Here is a 19,198-nt window from a genome sequence, read left to right on the forward strand (position 1 = left end):
AACAAATCCAATAAATGTGAGGAAGGTCACTTAATTTCCTTTATCACGTGAGTTCGATTAGAAAATGATTTTTGTCCGAGGGATTTTTAAGAGGCTGATTTAACGCATTACAAGGATTAATACTGCAAACACCTCCATAAACTCATAAAACGTAACTACTGTTTTATACTCACGTCTACTAATATACAGGGTGTAACAAAAACAAGTGATAATACTTTAGGGTGTGTACGTGTTCCTTGTAGAGAGTTCGAGCCAATACGCAGCTACCATCTGACGCTAAAGTCCAAAATATAATTATGTTTTATTTATTCACTAAGCTATTTATCATGAACATTGTACATCCGTTTGAAAGGAGGTGTGCCTTCTTCGAACTCAATTCCAGTTTTCACGCTAATGTCCTTCGGGTAAACTATTTCAAACAGCTTCCAGCCGTTAGCCTCAGCAGCTCGCTGGGAGCCTATCGCCGTCATTAGTGATGTTGACATCGGCACGTTATGCTCTTTACATATAAGGTTTCTAAAAAGAAAAAAAAATATAGTCAGGGATCCTCAGAATATCAAGCAAATTTTTTGTGAGTAAGCTACTAACTTACTTTTTATTGGAAAGTGTAAGAAAGGATTTCATACATTGTTTTGACGGTCCTAAAAATATATGGATTTTTCTATTTGTAGGACAATTTTACTCTTAAATTATATAACTATCAACCTATCAATATACAAAAAATCTACTGGTTAGAGTTCTGTTTAAGGGTTTAATGTAATCAACAATACTTGATTGACTACGGAACCATAAAACGGAACCCTAAACACCAGATTTTCTGTGTGTTGATAGGAAGAGTTATATAATTTACTTTTGGGATCATCAAATCAAAGTATGAAATGCTTTCTATCTCTGTTAGCTACCACTTTCGAGATTTTTCGCAGATAAAATTGTTGTTTCACAAATTCACAAAAAAATAGATTGATAATAATAGTAATAAAAAAATGTTATAGAGATCCCTGACTTTACTGTATAAAGACATTTCAAGTCATCTTACTTTAAATATCTATTATCTATACTAATATAATATTATAATTATAATAATAATTATAATTGGGAAGAGTTTGTTTGTTTGTTTGTTTGAACGCGCTAATCTCAGGAACTACTGGTCCGATTTGAAAAATTCTTTCAGTTTTAGATAGCCCATTTATCGAGGAAGACTATAGGCTATATTTTATTACGCTAATACTAATAGGAGCGAAAAAATAGAGGAAAGTGTGGAAAAAACGGGCGGAAATTATTTGAAAGGGCTTATTTGAACGCGCTAATCTCAGGAACTACTGGTCCAATTTGAAAAATTCTTTCAGTGTTAGATAGCCTATTTATTGAAAAAGGCTATAGGTTATATTTTATCACGCTAAGACTAATAGTAGCGAAGAAATAGAGTAAAATGTGGAAAAAAATGGGGGAAATTATTTGAAAGGGCTTATTTGAACGCGCTAATCTCAGGAACTACTGATCTGATTTGAAAATTTCTTTCAGTGTTAGATAGCCCATTTATTGAGAAAGGTTGTAGGCTATAATTTATTACGCTAAAACTAATAGGAACGAAGAAATAGAGGAAAATGTGAAAAAAAACGGGGGAAATTATTTGAAAGGGCTTATCAATTTTTGTGTTATTTGGCACAGATAAGAAGTAGACCACGTGAAGGATCATAGGCTATTTTTTGTTTACTAATTTGTCTGTGAAATATCTAATTTACGCGGGCGAAGCTGCGCGGAAAGTTATATTTCGCGTGGTCACGACATCACGCGTAAACGGCCATTTTGCTGTTTGGTATAAAGATACTTTGAGTCCCGAAAAAGAACATAGGATACATTTTGTCCCGGAAAAATGTACGGTTACTGCACAATATACTTTTATAATTTGCGAGTAAACTATTCAACCTATTTTGATGGAATTTGGTATGAAGATACTTTGAGTCTCGGGAAAGGACAAGGAATACTTATTTTGTCCCAGAAAATGTACGGTTCCCGCACAATAAACTTTTATGATTATCGCCTAAACTATTCAATCTACTTTGATGAAATTTGGTATGGCAATACTTTCAGTCTCGGGAAAGGACAAGGGATACTTTTTATCCCGGAAAATATACGGTTCCCGCACAATAAATTTTTATGATTCTCGCCTAAACTATATAATATATTTTGATGAAATTTGGCATGAAGATTGGAGATAAACGACTCAATCGATGGAAGGGAACAACTGTAAACTAAAGTCCACGCGGACGAAGTCGCGGGCAACAGCTAGTAATATTATAAAGGCGAAAGTTTGTTTGGATGTATGGATGTTTGTTACTCTTTCACGCAAAAATATTGAACGAATTTTATTGAAACTTTACAATAATATAGCTTATACATCAGAATAACACATAGGCTACAATTTTAACCGACTTTCATAATGGGGGAGGTGTTATGTTCGTTTTTTTATGTTCAACGATTACTCCGCTGTTTGTTAACCGATTTTCAAAATTTTTCTTTTGGTATATAGGGTATCATCCCAGTTTGGTATTATATTCACAAAAGTGGTGATCTGATGAAGGATCCATAAGTAATTGAGGGAACTCCTCAAAATTTATAGGGAAACATGTGGTGACTTCGGTTTCGTGAGAAGTATTCTAAGCATACCAACAAGTAGATTTTGCACCGAGGTCGAGGTATACCTGGTATACCGTGGTTCGGAAGGTGCTGAGAGAACTCCTGATTCTTTATAGATTCAAGTTTGGGAGTTTCGGCATTGTTTTAAGAACGGAAAGCATATGCTATGCAAATTACATTCATCATCATCATCATCACTACGATATTATACCATGCATCGTCCAATGATTATGAGCCTATTATGAACCTGTTATTGGTACTTTTCATAGTATTTTAGATTGAGACTCGAGTTTGTCAAGTGATAATTTTAAAAAAATCTATACTAATAATATTATAAACCTGAAGAGTAGGTATGTTTGCTTGAACGCGCTAATGTCAGGAACTACAGGTCCGATTGAAAAACTTATTTCAGGTTAGATAGCTCATTTATCGAGTAAGGCTATATATATTTTATCGTTATCATACAAAAATATATGTTTTTATATATTTTTTTATGACAACGATAATTTTTTTTTTTTTTATAAAAGGCAGTAGAAAAATATTCTAAATAAAAACTAGAGGCTTATTATACTTTCAACGTTATTAAGAAGATTGAAAATTGAGATCTCAAAAGAACACTCACCTTATTCTAATAAACTCTGTCGCAATACCCATTCCTCTGTAGTCAGGATGTACAGCGATGCCTTTTCCAAAGGTGTGACGAGGGTACTTCTCTTTTAGATCTTTTGGATTTTCCAAAACCAAAACAGCCTTAACAAACTTCTCCATTTCTTTCGTATTTATTTTAAACTGGAATAACATAGCAACACTTTTATTTCTAAACGCTTTCATAATGAAACTTATTTAATTGTTTTATTTGTTCAAGCTATCATCATCATAATCGTAATAATATCAGCCTATAGTCGTCCACTACTGGACAAGCTATACCATAAATAAAATAAGGTAAACTTTATTATTTGTGTTATCAGCTACACATTCCTTTTTTTTTCTTTTCAATTTTCATCCACTATTACAAAAATCGGACGATTTTTACGCTCTAGGCACTCCACTAGACATGCACATGGCCGTTTTTTTTTCAAACCCATCCACTCACAAGTGACAACTCGTATCCTACAAAATTGTTGTCAACAATAATATTATGTTTGTGGGCAATAGATTAGACGCAGGCATAATATTTTACAGCTTTTTTTGACTTGCACGAGCTGTATTACCAATACAACGACTTACCAATTTAAAAAAATCCGCGCAGCTTCCAGATTCATCTTTAAATGCTATTTTTGATATCCCAGCTAATTCACCACCCAGTTCACTGCCATCATCGACGCAGCAAATGGTGATATGGGGTGGGTTCAGCTCAAACATTTTGTTCATAACTGTCCTATATTCCAGAGTTGCTTCTGCATTTTTGTATATGCCTGTAATAAAATAATATTAAATCAATATTAATCCTAATGTAGCTGATGATGATGAATTGTATTTAAGAACACTATCAATTTTGTCTTCCTTTAATTTTTGTTTGAAATAATCCAGACATCGCTGCTTTCCTTGGGGGTAAAGAAACATGAGGATAATCATTTAAAGTCTTGGTCTTTTAAAAAAATGTCCTGGATTTCAGACAAAACGCGCTTTGGCTACTCAATCTTAATATGCGTTACGTGATTTTCCATAACTGCAATAGTTTTAATATTGTTTTTCTCAGAATTAAGAACTAAATATATTTTTTATCCTGTAGGTCTAAAAACTAGGCCTTTACATCCGTTATGGATGATTTATACAGTATTTTTCAGAGCAAAGAAACCACTCCTCAAATACTACAGTGCCTGGGACAAGATTTTTAAATGTCCGTATGGTTGCCCAAGCGCATACGGCATTCTCGCATTATAAAGGCCATAGGAAAGAACTGGTTAATACGTCTGGGACAAACAGTGTGCGGGTTTCCTCACGATGTTTTCCTTCACCGTACGAGCGTCCGTATTATGTACTTGAGATCAGAAAATGTCTCATAGGTACACGCCTCCCCCCGCGTTTGAACCTGCACCCTCTAAGAGTGCGAAACAAGGTCTACCCATTAGGCTACGGATGCTCCTGTAGGTCTATAATCATAGGAAAAGATTTACTCACCTATAGCCCTGTGTATCACTTCATCCCTCAAAATGTACTTTATGATTAAGTCCATTGCCTCTTTAGTCCTCTCCGGCGGTAGTTCTTGGAATCGCAATATGACTGTGCTGCCATCTTTTTTCTTCCTCTCCAGTCTGCTCCACACTTTACGTATGCTACTTGTGATGACCATTTTGAAAAAAATTCTCACTCTTAAAATAGTACGGCTTTTATTGCTTGTATTTCTAGTTTTCTAGTCGCAAACTTGTTATGTGTATCATCCCGATAACGTCAGAAACTTGTTATAATCACGTCGTAGAAAGAGAACAGCGGAAACTGTATTATATTATTTTTCGTCAATTTTTGCTTTAGTCGCTGTATGGTTTTAGTGTCATTTATTTTTATAATCGATACTGGCAGGAGTTGCAAAATACCCAAACAATACGTAATCCTATTAGCGGGGCGTCCACAAATTACATGAGGTATTTTTTGAATTTTTGACCCCCCCTCCCCCTGGTGAGATTTCGTGAGATTTTATTCAACTCCCACAAATCTCACGTGAGATTTTTCAAAATGTCTGTTTCTTACGTAACTGTTTGGTTTGACAGTCAGGAGATTTCTTTCGTACAAATTTGTGAATGATTATCGTATAACGATAACGCTTACGATTAAATCTTAAGCATACGTACTATCTGGATCAAATAGACCAAAATAGTATTATTTTGTTGAGAAAAAAAAAATACGTGAGATTAGATGAGATTTGACTCGACCCCTTCCCCCCCTAAACACCTCACGTGCTTTGTGGACGCCCCTCGTCACATGAACCAAGCTTTTAATTCTTTGGTACGGGGATGCCTTAAGAATCATCATGTACTAACTCATTCCTGTAAATACACTTTGCGATAACAATGATTGTTTGTGAGTTCAATGTCTTGATGAGGAAAATGCATAATAAATAATGTTACATATTAATATTACTACGTGATAATATTAATATTTGTTGTTATATTATGTAATGCTTTATAAGATATTGTCACTTGTCAGTGCCCATGCATTTTTTTATCCTTTAATAAGTCAACATTTTTTACGAAAGTAACAGCTAGTTACAGCTAGTTAATAAAAATTACTTGATGACATTTTTAGAGCCTACCAGCTGACCTCCAAACAACTACTTGGTATTACATTATTAATTATTTATTAGTCATCACCGATAACATCCGAATATTTTTTTTCGTCTTATTTCCTAAGTTTTTAATTAAGTATTTAATTCGCTAGTAGGTATTTTATTTACATATATTTTTATCTCAATAATTAATTAATTTTCACTCAGAACATGTTAATTTGACATTTTTTGTACAAACAGAAGCTTTTACCAAGAATATAAAATAAATTATTAAATAGGACAGGTAAATATTGTAAATATCAATTTTCTAGGAATAGGTAGTAGGTAGGTAGGCCAAACCTATATGAATGCCTGATCTAAATTTGGGAAAGTTTATGATGTATATCGTGTAAACATTATAAGAGATAATATAGTCGTCAAGAATTGAATCTACTTTTATCGAGACTAAAATATATATGTAATATATTTTATTATGTTTTTTTCTTTATCTAGCATTACGGACAGTCTCCAAATTCTAATAGCGTAACGACTCATATTTCTACCAAACATTAAGTAGAAATAACGATGCTCGTTTTGTCATGTATTTGCAAGGTGTAGACCTTGGAATAATGAAAAAAAATGTCAAGTCCTATTCTATCCTGTCCCTTCCCATTACCTGTCAAGTTAAATATATATATATATATATATATATATATATATATATATAAAACTCAAAGGTGACTGACTGACATGGTGATCTATCAACGCACAGCCCAAACCACTGGACCGATCGGGCTGAAATTTGGCATGCAGGTAGATGATATGACGTAGGCATCCGCTAAGAAAGGATTTTGATCAATTCTACCTCCAAGGGGTTAAAATAGGGAAATAGGGGATGAAAGTTTGTATATAATAATACTTCTTAACGCGAGCGAAGCCGCGGGCAAAAGCTCGTTGATAAACAAAATTAAAACGCCCATAGTAACATTCGATCCACATATTTTAATTATTTCACTTCTTCCTTCGTTATGTACATTAGTTTGAACGGTATCGCGTCTTTCTCAAACACTAAACCACTTTTTTCGGCGATGACCTCTGGGAGTAACTCTGTATATGTCTTCCAGTTGTTATTCTCAGCAGCTCGCTGGGAGCCTTTAGCTGTCATCCAAGCTGCGGTCATTGGCACGTCGTTTTCCTTACATATTATACCCCTGAAATATTGGAAAACAGATTTGATACAGGTCATTGTAAAGAGATATTATAGCTTATCAACATAACACATCAAAAATGGATTTGACATAGTTCAATAGCTATGTCCACACTATGCACTTTCATCTTCAATTTTCGTCATCTTCTTTCATTCAACTTCCTATTTGGCGCATTCAATAATTGTATGCGTCAACGAGCAAAACACTCTTGGTCTTAAGTCTCTCTTGGTCTTAACTTGGTCATAAGAAATTCCAGAAAAAAAAACCAAGCGAAAGTTTTTGATACGGTCAGAGCGCATGCGTCACGGGTACGTCTCACGTGCGCTGTTGACTGCGCTATAACGCATGCTCTTAATTAACAAAAAAAGGCACAGTGTGGACAATAGACAAAGCTAATAAGAGACATAATATTATGGCACTTGCGAATCTTGCGATGCTTTTACAAATCCCATGCATTTTATTTTCTAATGTCGCTTTCGTGAGTGTATCAGATGCATGTTGACCTTCAAGACCAGGAGAAAAAGCATTATAATACCTTTTTGACATTTGCTATGAAGTGTATTCTGAGGATTTCAAAAGAAATTCATTTAAGGGATATATCAATATACCTTAATCTTACAAATTCGTTAGCGATGCCCATCCCCCTGAAGTTTGGGTGTACCACGATGCCCTTTCCGTGGTAGTGTGTCTTATACTTCCTGAACAGATCTTCTTCCTCCAGAGCGATACCCGCTTTAATTAAATTCCTCAATTCTGGGGATTTTACTTCGAACTGGAAAATAGTTATAAAATTACTTGTCATGCGTTAGTTATATAACTTTATCGAAAGCAAAGTTGAATGACTGATTGTTTAGACATCGTTCAACCCTCTTAGAGTGGGTGGTAATAGTTACAGTTATGGTCAAAGTTATGGTTATAGTTTAGGCTTACTTAACTTTAATCTTAACTTTGACCACAGAATTTGACAGATGTCTGTTGCGTTTATTTTTTTATTAAAGCTACAGTTAATGGGATTGAGAGTATAAAAAATTGAATTGCCCGTAAAAATCGACAGGAAAAATATTTGTTATAATTTATAACAACAAACATAGTAAATTTTCACGAAAAAAATTCGATATAAGTATGAGCGGTTATAGTCATCGTTAAATATGGCGTCCTTAACCAAATATTTGACATTTTGCACTGTAGTTATAGTTAAAGTTACAGTTGTAGTTAAAGTAAGTTGGTGCAACCCATCCATTGGTCAAATAAACTGTCAAATCCCTAGTAAAAGTTCATAATGGACGCCATATTCGACGATAACCATAACCTTAACTATAACAACGCCTCTAGTGCAACCCACCCTTAGAGTTAGAAATTTCGAATTTTGCTTTCATACATCATGAGAGGAATCTCTCATGCAGGAATCCACTTAAATTTAAAAAATTCTTCCCTTAGGGAGTTAAATAGAAGATCTTATGAATAATTCATTCAGTCGAAGCCGTGAACTAAAACTGATTAACCATCAAATCCTTGACATTTATAAACATAACATTTTGCTTGATTACCTTTTCGACTAAATCTTTTAATGAATCCGTATCCTTGTCCAATGACACTATAGATGTCCCGGCTATTTCTCCACCATTTTTGGATCCGTCGTCTACACAGCATATCATCATTTTTGGTGGATTATACTCGTTGGCTGCTGTTATTATTTCTACATACTCCTTCATGCCTTCTTCACTTTTGTATAGTCCTGAAATATTAAATAGTAATTTTAGATTCATTTGTCATTTTTGTCCCGTTAGAGAAATTTTGAAGTGAATTTAAATATTTGGAAGTTAAGATTTCAAATTGATGAAAATTACAAAAAAAAGGTAATTATTTCATTTTGTGAGTCAACATTACATAATTTCTATTTGCATCGAAATAATACCGTAACAACCATTATGGTTTCAATTTAAATTGCTGTAAATATTAGTGAGACTACATCTAACATGAATTTTATGCCAGCGGTAAGGATCACACAGAATCACCAAGGTCGCTCTAATCATAACAAAAAAACTTGAGAGGTGTCAAGGGACATCCGAATGGAACGAAGTTATTTCTATGTTCAAAAAACCTGTATACATATTATACACTCAAAAAAATATTAAAAAAACGCCATCTATTGACGCCCGGGAATACTAACAACGCGTCGTTGTTTATTTAAAAAAAAACGCCATCTAGTTGACGCACAGGAATACTTACTATCAACGCCCTCTGTCCCTAACATGCAGCTACTAATAAAAAAGTGTCGAGATCAAATCAAGGTCAAATATCGTTCTGTCTAGCCATCAGATTTACGCCGAACGTGCGATAAGGAACTTCGTTCCAAAAGTAAGTTATCATTACCAGAAGCTTTGTAAATAACTTCTTCGCTCAGCAAGTAAGTGTTGGTAAATTGGAAAGCCTCCTCCATCCTCTCTTCGGGGACATCTTGTACCCTCAACTTGACGGTGGCTCCGTTCTTCCTCTTCCCCTCAAAGCTGTTCCATACTTTGGGAGCGGCCATCTTGTGAATTCTGAAATAATTAATTTGTAAGATGCTGAAAGTATGCTTCAATTTTAATAAATTGGTATTACTTTGGAAGCTAATATCATGATTACTTATTGATATTTATATTATTAATATTAAACAAATATAGAAAATTTAAAACGGGGAAAGGAATGTTGATATACTAAAGATTATGTATTGCTGTATGTTTTTTTGTTAAAACTTTGTAGCTTTCAAATTATGAGTTCATAAGGCTATAAATACGGTATATTACGGAATCTCCGTAGGGGAAGGGCTTTAAGAGGAGTTCTTCCCTGGATAATGCTAGTAGAGTTATAATTTTTTTCCTGAATTTCTACGGCCACTAATATAATTTCCCTATGTTTTCTTTTTTTTTTTCATAATTAAATAAGATATGAACGTTCAAAAACCCAAAAAAATGGCCAGATTTTCCGCTGTGTTCAAACATCCAGAAAACAGATTTGGCTAGATTATACAAAAAAAAAAAAAAACATAGGAACACAACTCAAGCCTTTCTTTAATCTTTAATGAAAAAAGTACTTAAATCGGTTAAGTTTTGGAGAAGGAATCAGGAGACAACGAATCGTTGATTTTCTACAGTTGTCTCTATCGCGTTCTGCGGTATAGGCTTGAGGTAAGGGAGACAGCTATAGACATTACACGTACTTTTTTTTTCTAGCCCCTGGTGTATCCTCTTAAGATGCGGTTTTTGTTTTAGATTTTGCGGCGCGGCGTGAGAGACAATTAAAAATACGTCATTACAAAACTAAAAACAAAGTGCAAAGGGAAAACTAGTTGAATTAAAATAAGCAGTTTTAAAACAGAAAAGAACAGTACGAATCAAACCCTCAAACATACGGTTCCATAGTCCATACCATCTAGGTACTTATTTTACAAGTACGGAAATAAATAAAAAAATAAAAAATCCGCTTATTCCGCCATCTTTGTCCTCGTATAAAAAAGGAGATTATTTATAATAAACAGTTTAAATAATACGTAAATTGTAAAGTATACGCTCGTTTTCCTTATGCTTAGATAATTCTAAGAATTAATATATTTTATAGCTTATCTATCTGCTAAAGTATATATTAAATACAATATCTGTACCATAACCATCAGATGTGTATTTAATATAAAATAATTATTATTATAATTATCACGTGATTATTATTGTTATTTTAATGCATGTCGTAGAATGCATGTCACGATATTTTATTATGATATTCTCCGTCTAAAAGTTTTATTTTAATATAAACAAAATTCGACGTAAGTATGTGCTAATAATGGTACCAATTTTAAAGTCACACATTACTGCTACTATATCTAGTCACATAATGGCATATCAATTTTGTCGAGCTGCTATTACATTTAGATCAAAATGAATTTAACATTGAACTGTACTCACGATCGTTAGCAATGCTCCCACTACTGACACTGATGAATGATGATTCATACAATGTTATGTATTTACTGAGGAATATTTAAATACAACGACAACAAATACAACGACAACAAACTTTCATCATTCAAGATTTAAAGCTAGGATTATCAAAGATCAAGATTATTTTACTATGCAGGGTACCGACAGTTATTTTTTGTACAGTAAATCATATTATTGTCTACAGTAAAGCCTATTATTATTTATTCAAAATTGGAAAACTTCTACACAATGAGACGCTGTATTCTATTTATATTTTGGAATGGTACTTATTCTGTGGTACCGAAGTACCGATTCTGTGGTACCGTTTGATATTTCGCGTTCTTTTATAACATACTAGATGATGCTGATCGTGCGGAAACCGTACATTTTCCGGGATAAAAAGTATCCTATGTCCTTTCCTCGGGACTTAAAGTATCTCCATGCCAAATTTCAACAAAATCGGTAGAGCGGTTTGAGCGTGAAGAGGTAACAGACAGACAGACAGACAGACGGACAGACAGACACACTTTCGCATTTATAATATTAGTATGGAAGTATGGATAATTAATTATAAAAATTATATTCGATTATATTTTAAAACCCCTTTAACTCAATTTTTTTATCTTTTTTTCCTGGGCATAACTGGAATTTGGTTTTCCATTGCCGGACACTTATGAGTTATGACTTCCCACTGCTAAACAACCTCTTTTTATAATACTTTAGGCCAAGGGTGGCCAACCTTTTCGACACTTGGGCCAAAATTCGGAAGTAGAATTTTACCCCAGGCCGCACTACCAAATTTTATGTATACTCGTAGACGAAAGTCTGGAAAAGGGAATTTTTATGATTTTTAGAATCCCCATTCACGTGTGACATATTATATAACACGTGTCACGACGTGACATTAGATTGCGTCGCGTGTTATCTATCTACCAAATTCGTTCAGAGTTCAGACAAAACAATGATAGCGGATATCATAGTGACATACAGATCGTGCATAATATTATTTGGACACTGTGGCAACATATATCATTTAGGATTCCGAAGTCAACAAGGAACCCTTATAGTTTCGGTCCGGTCCATCCGTCTGTCCGCCTGTCTGTCTGTCCGCGGTTTCACTCAGAGATATTATAGTCTCTGAGTAAAACCGCGGACTTACAAAGCTGTAATTCGGCATGAATGGAAAACATCGTGAGGAAACCCGCACAATATGGTTGGTCCCAGACGTCTTGACCCGTACTTTCCTTTGGACTAGGGCGACCATGTTGCGAGAATGCCGTATGTGCTTGGGCAACCATACAGGCATTTAACAATCTTGTCCCAGGCACTACATTAGTTGAAGAGTGATTTACTTAGAAAATACTGCATAAATCATCCAGAATGGATGCAAACTGCAAAAGCCTAATTTTTTTATATGGATGAATGCTAATGATCATGATGCAGTAATGACACGCTCTAGTTTGCGATGAAGACGCCGTGAAATCTTACGACTGAGTTTGACTTCCACGGCGCTGCATAATTGCTACTACGTCAATGGCGCTTTTTCATAGCATTTTAAGGGACCATCCATTAAGTACGCCACACTAATTTCATGATTTATACACGAGTGTGACGTCACAAATTTGCTGTTTACATCTAAAGCCGGCCAAGTGCGTGTCGGGCCACGCTCAATATAGGGTTCCCGTAGTAAGTACCGCTAGTTTTTGATAATTTTTTGTTGGTAATGGTCAATTGAATGTAGACGGACAGACGGATATAATTATTGTTATATCATCTGCGTACATTACAGTTTCGTCATCTACATAGTCAGGGAAGTCATTAATATAAAACAAAAATAGTAAAGGTCCTAAGTTACTACCTTGCGGAACACCATAGGGATTATTCTTTTTATATTTAGCTTTTATGATTCTTTTTTTATTTTTTAGTGTTTTTGTAATGTGTACAGTTTGTTTCCGATCTTTAAGATAACTTGCTATCCATTCTAAAGCCTTACCTCTTATTCCGTACCTTTCAAGCTTGGCTAGCAAAGTTTTATGACATATTAAATCGAAGGCCTTAGTCATGTCTAGAAACAATCCAATCACTTTGTCGCCTTGATTTAGTTTCTCTGTAATAATTTTATTTAGTGAAAAACACGCCAAACCTGTACTTGAATTTTTTCTAAATCCGTATTGTTTTGGGCTTAGTATATTTTGCGTTGCTATAAATGTGTTTAGTCTAGAGTACATGATTTTTTCAAATATTTTAGAAATGTTAGATATTAAGCTAACTGGTCGATAATTATTAATATCGTTTTTGTCGCCTTTTTTATGTAACGGTTTTACAATTGCGTTTTTAAGCATATTTGGGAAAATTCCTTCACTAAGCGATAGGTTTATTATATGCTCTAATGGTAAACTTACGATATTTGCAATTGATTTTAATATGTCTGTTCTAATATCATTAAACCAGTTGCGTTGGTATTATTAAGAGATTTTATTGTTTTTATAATTTCTTCTGGTGTAACAGGTGTCAAAAATAAAGTTTTTATATTGTTATTAATTTTTTCATAATATTTTATTTGATTTCTTTTTAATAAATTGTTATTTTTGTTAATTGATATGAAATGTTCATTAAATTTGTTAGCTATGTCATATGCATTATTATATATTCGATTATTTATTTTAATTGATTCAATGTCATCTTTTATATCAGGTTCTCTTACAAATGAATTAATGATTTGCCATGCTGCCCTAGTTTTATTTTTCGCTTGATTTATAAATCTGGTGTTACCATGTGACCTAGATGTTGCTATACATTTTTTTAAAACCTTAGCATATTTTACGTAGTGTTTTTTGTTAATTGTTTTATTTGCTTTTTCATTTAGGTATTTTATGTAAAGTTTTCTTTTTGTAATACACGATTTTTTTAATCCTTTTGTAATCCACTGGTTGTTTTTCTTTTTTAGTGTTATTTTGACCATAACTATTGGGAAACATAAATTGTAAAAAAGAGTCAGATCCTCGTGAAATATATTAAATGCTGTATTTGTGTCATTTTGTGCATACACTTCACTAAATGAGAGTGACCTAAGGCATTCATGAAATTTTATAATGTTGTTTTTTGAATAGTCTCTTCTTTCAACAAAGTAATCTTGTTTTCTATGATGTGAATTTTTGTCATTAACTTGTGCAGATTCAAGTGTCAATGTTTGTCCAGTTTCATGATCCGATAAACCTAACAAGTGGATTTTAGAAGTTACATCTTTTAAATTACTTATGATAAGGTCGATGCATGATTTTTTTCTTGTAGGATTATTAATATGATTGTTTAAATTAAAATTAGCGAGTAAAGATAAGAGTTGTTGCGATATTTTATTATTATCTATAACGTTGATATTCCAATCTCCGCATAATATCACCTTTTTGTTTGGGTTAATTTTTAATTTTATCAGTAAATCTTGTAGTTTTGCAAAGAATATATTAATATCAGACTGTGGTGTCCTATAGATACATATGATTGTTAGTTGTAGTGACACTATTTTGATCGCACAATATTCAAAATCATGTTCTACTGGTGTAATGTCCTTTTGTAAGTTACTTAATGATATAAAGTTTATATCATTCTTTACTAGTATGCAAACACCCCCTCTCTTTTTATTGATTCTAGTAAATTGTGACGCTACATTATAATTTTTTAGTTTAAGGTTTGCTTCTGAGCCCTTTTTAATAAATGTTTCTGTCAGACATATAATACTTACGTTTAAGTTTTCTTCCTTTTCCAATCTATCTAAAGTTAATTCAAATAGGCTAGACTTATTCAATATACCTGCTATATTTTGGTGTAGAATTGTGTATTTTTGTGTGTTATTAACGAAAAAGATTATTATTATTTGTAATTTTATTAAAGTAATATGGAATGGTGCCTTTTATTGAATATTTTTTTAATGTTTTGTTAATTTCTTTTTTTGACGCTAAATGATTGATAATTAGATCTTTATTATTTATGTATATTTTTTCGTAATCTGTACTATTTATTTCAACGTTTAGTTTAAATGTTAATGTGTTTAGGTAACTATCTTTTCTATGTGGATCTATGTTGTAATATTTATAATTATATATATCAATAAATGTACAGTTTTTGTAATTTTCACACAGTTTTTTTAGTTGATAGTTCATAAGCTTTACATTGATATGCCTATTATACTTAATGTTAATTAAATACATTTTATTGTCCTTAAATTTAAGCATTGTATTACATAACGTGGCACATAAGTTATATGGATTTTTGTCATTAGTACCTAATCCTATTATCAATATATCTTCTTTTTTTATATTACTGGAGTCGCAGTTGCTCAATATTTGTTCGCAGTTTGCTCCAGGTTTTATTATTGATGTAATTTTGTATGTATCGTTCCAATTGTTACATCTTGTAGTCCGCATTTTCTGAGACAGTCCTCGAACTTGTTCGTCTCCTAGTATTATAATATTGCGAGTTTCCTTGTTAGTGAAGTTATTTTTCTTGCTTTGTTCCCCATCTATTGATTTCTTGCTACTTGTGTCCTTTATTTGGTATAGGGATACTTAGAATACCGGGGAGGACACAGGATACTTTTTATCCCGGGAAAATGTACGGTTTCCACTTAACCGCGATAAACAAAATTTGCCGCAACGGAACTGCGGACGTTACCTAGTTTTAATAAATGCGAAAGTGTTAGCTGCTGCTACCACAAAAGGAACTGATTCATGGGTATAATATTAAGATGAAATTATTTGATCGGGTTATAAAATCAATGTCTGTCGGCTGGACTAGACATAACCCGATCAAACTAATAAGATCTGTGATTTGCTTATGAATATTTAATAGTAAATACGGTAAATAAAGGACCAAAAAGTAATTTTTGTACGATTTAAATATTGAAATAATTATTTAAACTATAACTCGAATTGAATCGAAACAGCACCTTTATAGTAACAAATTAATATGTTAACGTACTCACGCTGTGAATTCACATAAAAATTAATACTCAGCACTCAAGTTAAATCTCATACAACAACATGAATATTATTCCTTTTTTTAACGACAATAAACAAATATATTATTATAAGGTATTAGAACCAGGCGCCATATTTTTCATGCAAACAACCACCTTTACTTTTGAATCAATGGAGGGCGACTAACGCAAAAAATCAAATATCGTCCGTCCTTCTCTCTTCACACTCACGCCCGTCTTTCATATTATGCCAGGGAAGAAGGACGACAGCCAAGTTTGTGTTTAGGGTGCCGTACCCTACCCAAAGGGTAGAAACGGGACCCTATTACTGAGACTTCGATGTCTGTCCGTCTGTCTCCAGGCTGTAACTCAAGAATCGCTATAGCTAGAATTCTGAAATTTTGACCAATTATGTATATCTGTTGCCGCTATAACAACAAATGCTAAAAACAAAATAAAATTAATATTTAAGGGGGCTCTCATAAAACAAACGTGATTTTTTTGGTCATTTTTGCTCTATATCAATAATGAGAACAGGTAGGTACTTGAATTTTTCTCCAAGTCCTTAATTATATCTGTACTTTAATATTTATTAATAAAATAAGGGGGACTCCCATATAAAAAACACAATTTTTGGCCTAATTTTGCTCTACAATGGTACGGAACCCTACGTGCGCGAGTTCAACTCGCACTTGGCCAATTATTTTTTCTTAATAACTCGATAAATATACAACATTTTAAAAATCTGAAAGGTCAGTGTCTCAATTACATAATGTTATACAATGTGTTACAATATTAACTTAGTTTACGATTAAAATCGTCGATACGATTATGGCAATAAATGAAAAATTCGTGAAAATTAGATGAATCTTTGTGATTTTTTTTCTATCGAGAAAATTTTAAGATATCGTGTTTTCGCTGAGATCAAATTCTTGGAAATATAATGTTGTATCTCTGTTTAGAAAATAAAACAATTCGGGGCTTATTTTCAAGTATAAAAATGAATGATAAAATCGACAATTTTGGGTTAGTCGCCCCCTTAAGGGGTTCGTTCCCCCAACGGAGCGAGTGACAGCCCTACTGGGAGCGAATAATTAATGCGCCTAAGTATTTCGAATAGCAATCTGACCTACTTATGATATCTTCCTTTATCTATGCGATATTTGCCACTTGGTTTCATCGGTAGCATCAATTTGGCCGAAGCCAGGGCGTAATATTATGATTTATGTAAAATTACTTTCGCATTCTTACTTGGGTCCTTTAATGAGAATATTCTTGCTTTATCTAATATCTAATATCTGTATCTAATACCTTTAGAAAACTTCATGATAAACTGACTCGGTGAACTTCATATCACTTCCCAAGTTCCCACCTAATATAAACCTTCCCTGGACCTCGATTATCGAATTAGCCAAATCGGTTCAGCCGTTCTTCTTTTAAGCAAGATTAACAAAAAATATAATATTCTTTTTTATTTACAAAATAAATAAATAATAATATCATAATTTCTTATGTAAACATAAGAAATTATGATATTATTATAATTTTTTTGTAAATAAAAATGTTTTAGAATCACTTTCGGACTATGTTGCGTCTTACAATAATTAATGAGACTGTACCCACAGTTTCATTATGAGAAGAAAAACTTCAACAAGTTGGATGTATGTCACGTCAGTCTACCCGTGACCACGGCCAGTGGAAAGCAGCCTAAACGTCGGGATTAACAAAAGTGCCCCGCAAATTGGCGATGGCGAACGATGGCAAATTTTGATGGCAGATTTTCAAAAAATTTCCTTGATCATTGGATAAATTTTTATATTTGCATGTTTCACACACAGAATCAGCCGCTATGAGGAAAAAAAGGATCAAAATATTTTATTACAAGTAACCCCGGTATTGCTAGAGTCAATTTATTTTCTCACTTTTTGCCATCAGATTCTAGTAGACCTATAAATAAACACATTTATTTAATGTGTGAAATAAAAAATATACAAACTCACTGTTTTTGTTACGCCTAAGCCAGGAAATGTACAAAAATAAAGAACAGTCTAAACATGCGCGGTATAGAGTATAGATTACCAATTAATATTATTAACTTATACAATATCCATACTAATATTATAAAATATGAAGACGTAAGTGGAAGAACACGATAAGTAACAGTAATTAAAAATATGCATATTTTAATGTGTAGCCAGATATATTATTATATATCTGGCTACTCATTTTCTGTCTTATAATTTGAACAACCATTGTAACTTATCTACTTCACCTGGCAAACAAATATGTTTGCTTGAGTTGAAAATGAGTACTTAAATGTCCGTATGTAACAAAATGTTACTTATCGTATTCTTCAACTCACGTCTGCAAACGAGAACCTCAGCTTCACGTCCGAACCACTGGACTGATTTTGCTTTCATTGTGGATATATTTTAGTCCCGGGAAAGTGCATAGGAAAATTCTTATCCCGGAAAAATTAACGGTTCTCGCGCGATAAACGAATTCTGGCGCAACGGAGTTGCTAGAATCTAGTAATATTATAAATGGATGGTAGATTTTCAAGCTCTCAAAGCTTGGCCTTTCAAACGTTTAAGATAAATCAAAGCGAACTTATAATTGGAAAGTTCTGAAGTTCTGGCGTGGAATACAACTTCTTTAGCAATTGCTCAGTTTGTTTGTTTGTACATTCTGCACTTGGGCTTTGGTCTTGGAAATCTGCATGTGATTTTCAGTTAAAAAAGAAATTATTAATACCACGTATGTTCCTTTTATTCATAACAACCATACCAAAGCACGAGTGATATCCTAAAACAAAACCAACAAGTGATTCATAGTTTTACCACGAACGTAACTACAATTTGACAATAGAGTCCATTAAAAGCATACTTTTAGCCAATTTAGCTACAACCAAATCGACTCGGTGATTTAGATTCAGTCATGTGATTAGCTACAACCATGATTTAGCTATCACAGCTGGCAAATGTCTTTTTACAATAGCGAAAATAACCAATGATTTCCTATTACGTAACATACTAAGGGTGGGTTGCACTAACTTACTTTAACTATAACTTTAACTACAATGCAAAATGTCAAATCGTTGGTTAAAGTTAAAAATGGACGCAATCAAGACGCCATATTTAACCATAACCATAGAGCTCGACAAGGCTTTAAATTCACGTGGCGAAAAAAGGAACTAACGCTGTCATCATACAAAAACGCTATT

At 33.3% G+C, this 19,198-nt stretch overlaps 2 protein-coding genes across 2 annotated transcripts; both read right to left on the minus strand.

The window, feature by feature from the left end:
• Window positions 1-317: 317 nt before the first annotated feature.
• LOC121732677 lies at window positions 318-5,124 on the minus strand. Its single transcript, XM_042122631.1, has 4 exons — window positions 4,759-5,124; window positions 3,865-4,052; window positions 3,260-3,426; window positions 318-516 (listed from the first exon to the last, which is right to left on the minus strand). The coding sequence occupies exons 1-4, from the start codon at window positions 4,928-4,930 to the stop codon at window positions 318-320; spliced, it is 726 nt and encodes a 241-aa protein (XP_041978565.1). The 5' UTR covers window positions 4,931-5,124.
• Window positions 5,125-6,821: 1,697 nt separating this feature from the next.
• LOC121732473 lies at window positions 6,822-11,043 on the minus strand. The gene is made up of 5 exons (XM_042122356.1): window positions 10,989-11,043; window positions 9,421-9,590; window positions 8,595-8,782; window positions 7,656-7,819; window positions 6,822-7,050 (listed from the first exon to the last, which is right to left on the minus strand). The coding sequence occupies exons 2-5, from the start codon at window positions 9,578-9,580 to the stop codon at window positions 6,846-6,848; spliced, it is 717 nt and encodes a 238-aa protein (XP_041978290.1). The 5' UTR covers window positions 9,581-9,590; window positions 10,989-11,043; the 3' UTR covers window positions 6,822-6,845.
• Between the last annotated feature and the right edge of the window lie 8,155 nt (window positions 11,044-19,198).

Source organism: Aricia agestis, chromosome 12 (genome assembly GCF_905147365.1).
Source record: "Aricia agestis chromosome 12, ilAriAges1.1, whole genome shotgun sequence".
Lineage (NCBI taxonomy): Eukaryota > Metazoa > Arthropoda > Insecta > Lepidoptera > Lycaenidae > Aricia > Aricia agestis.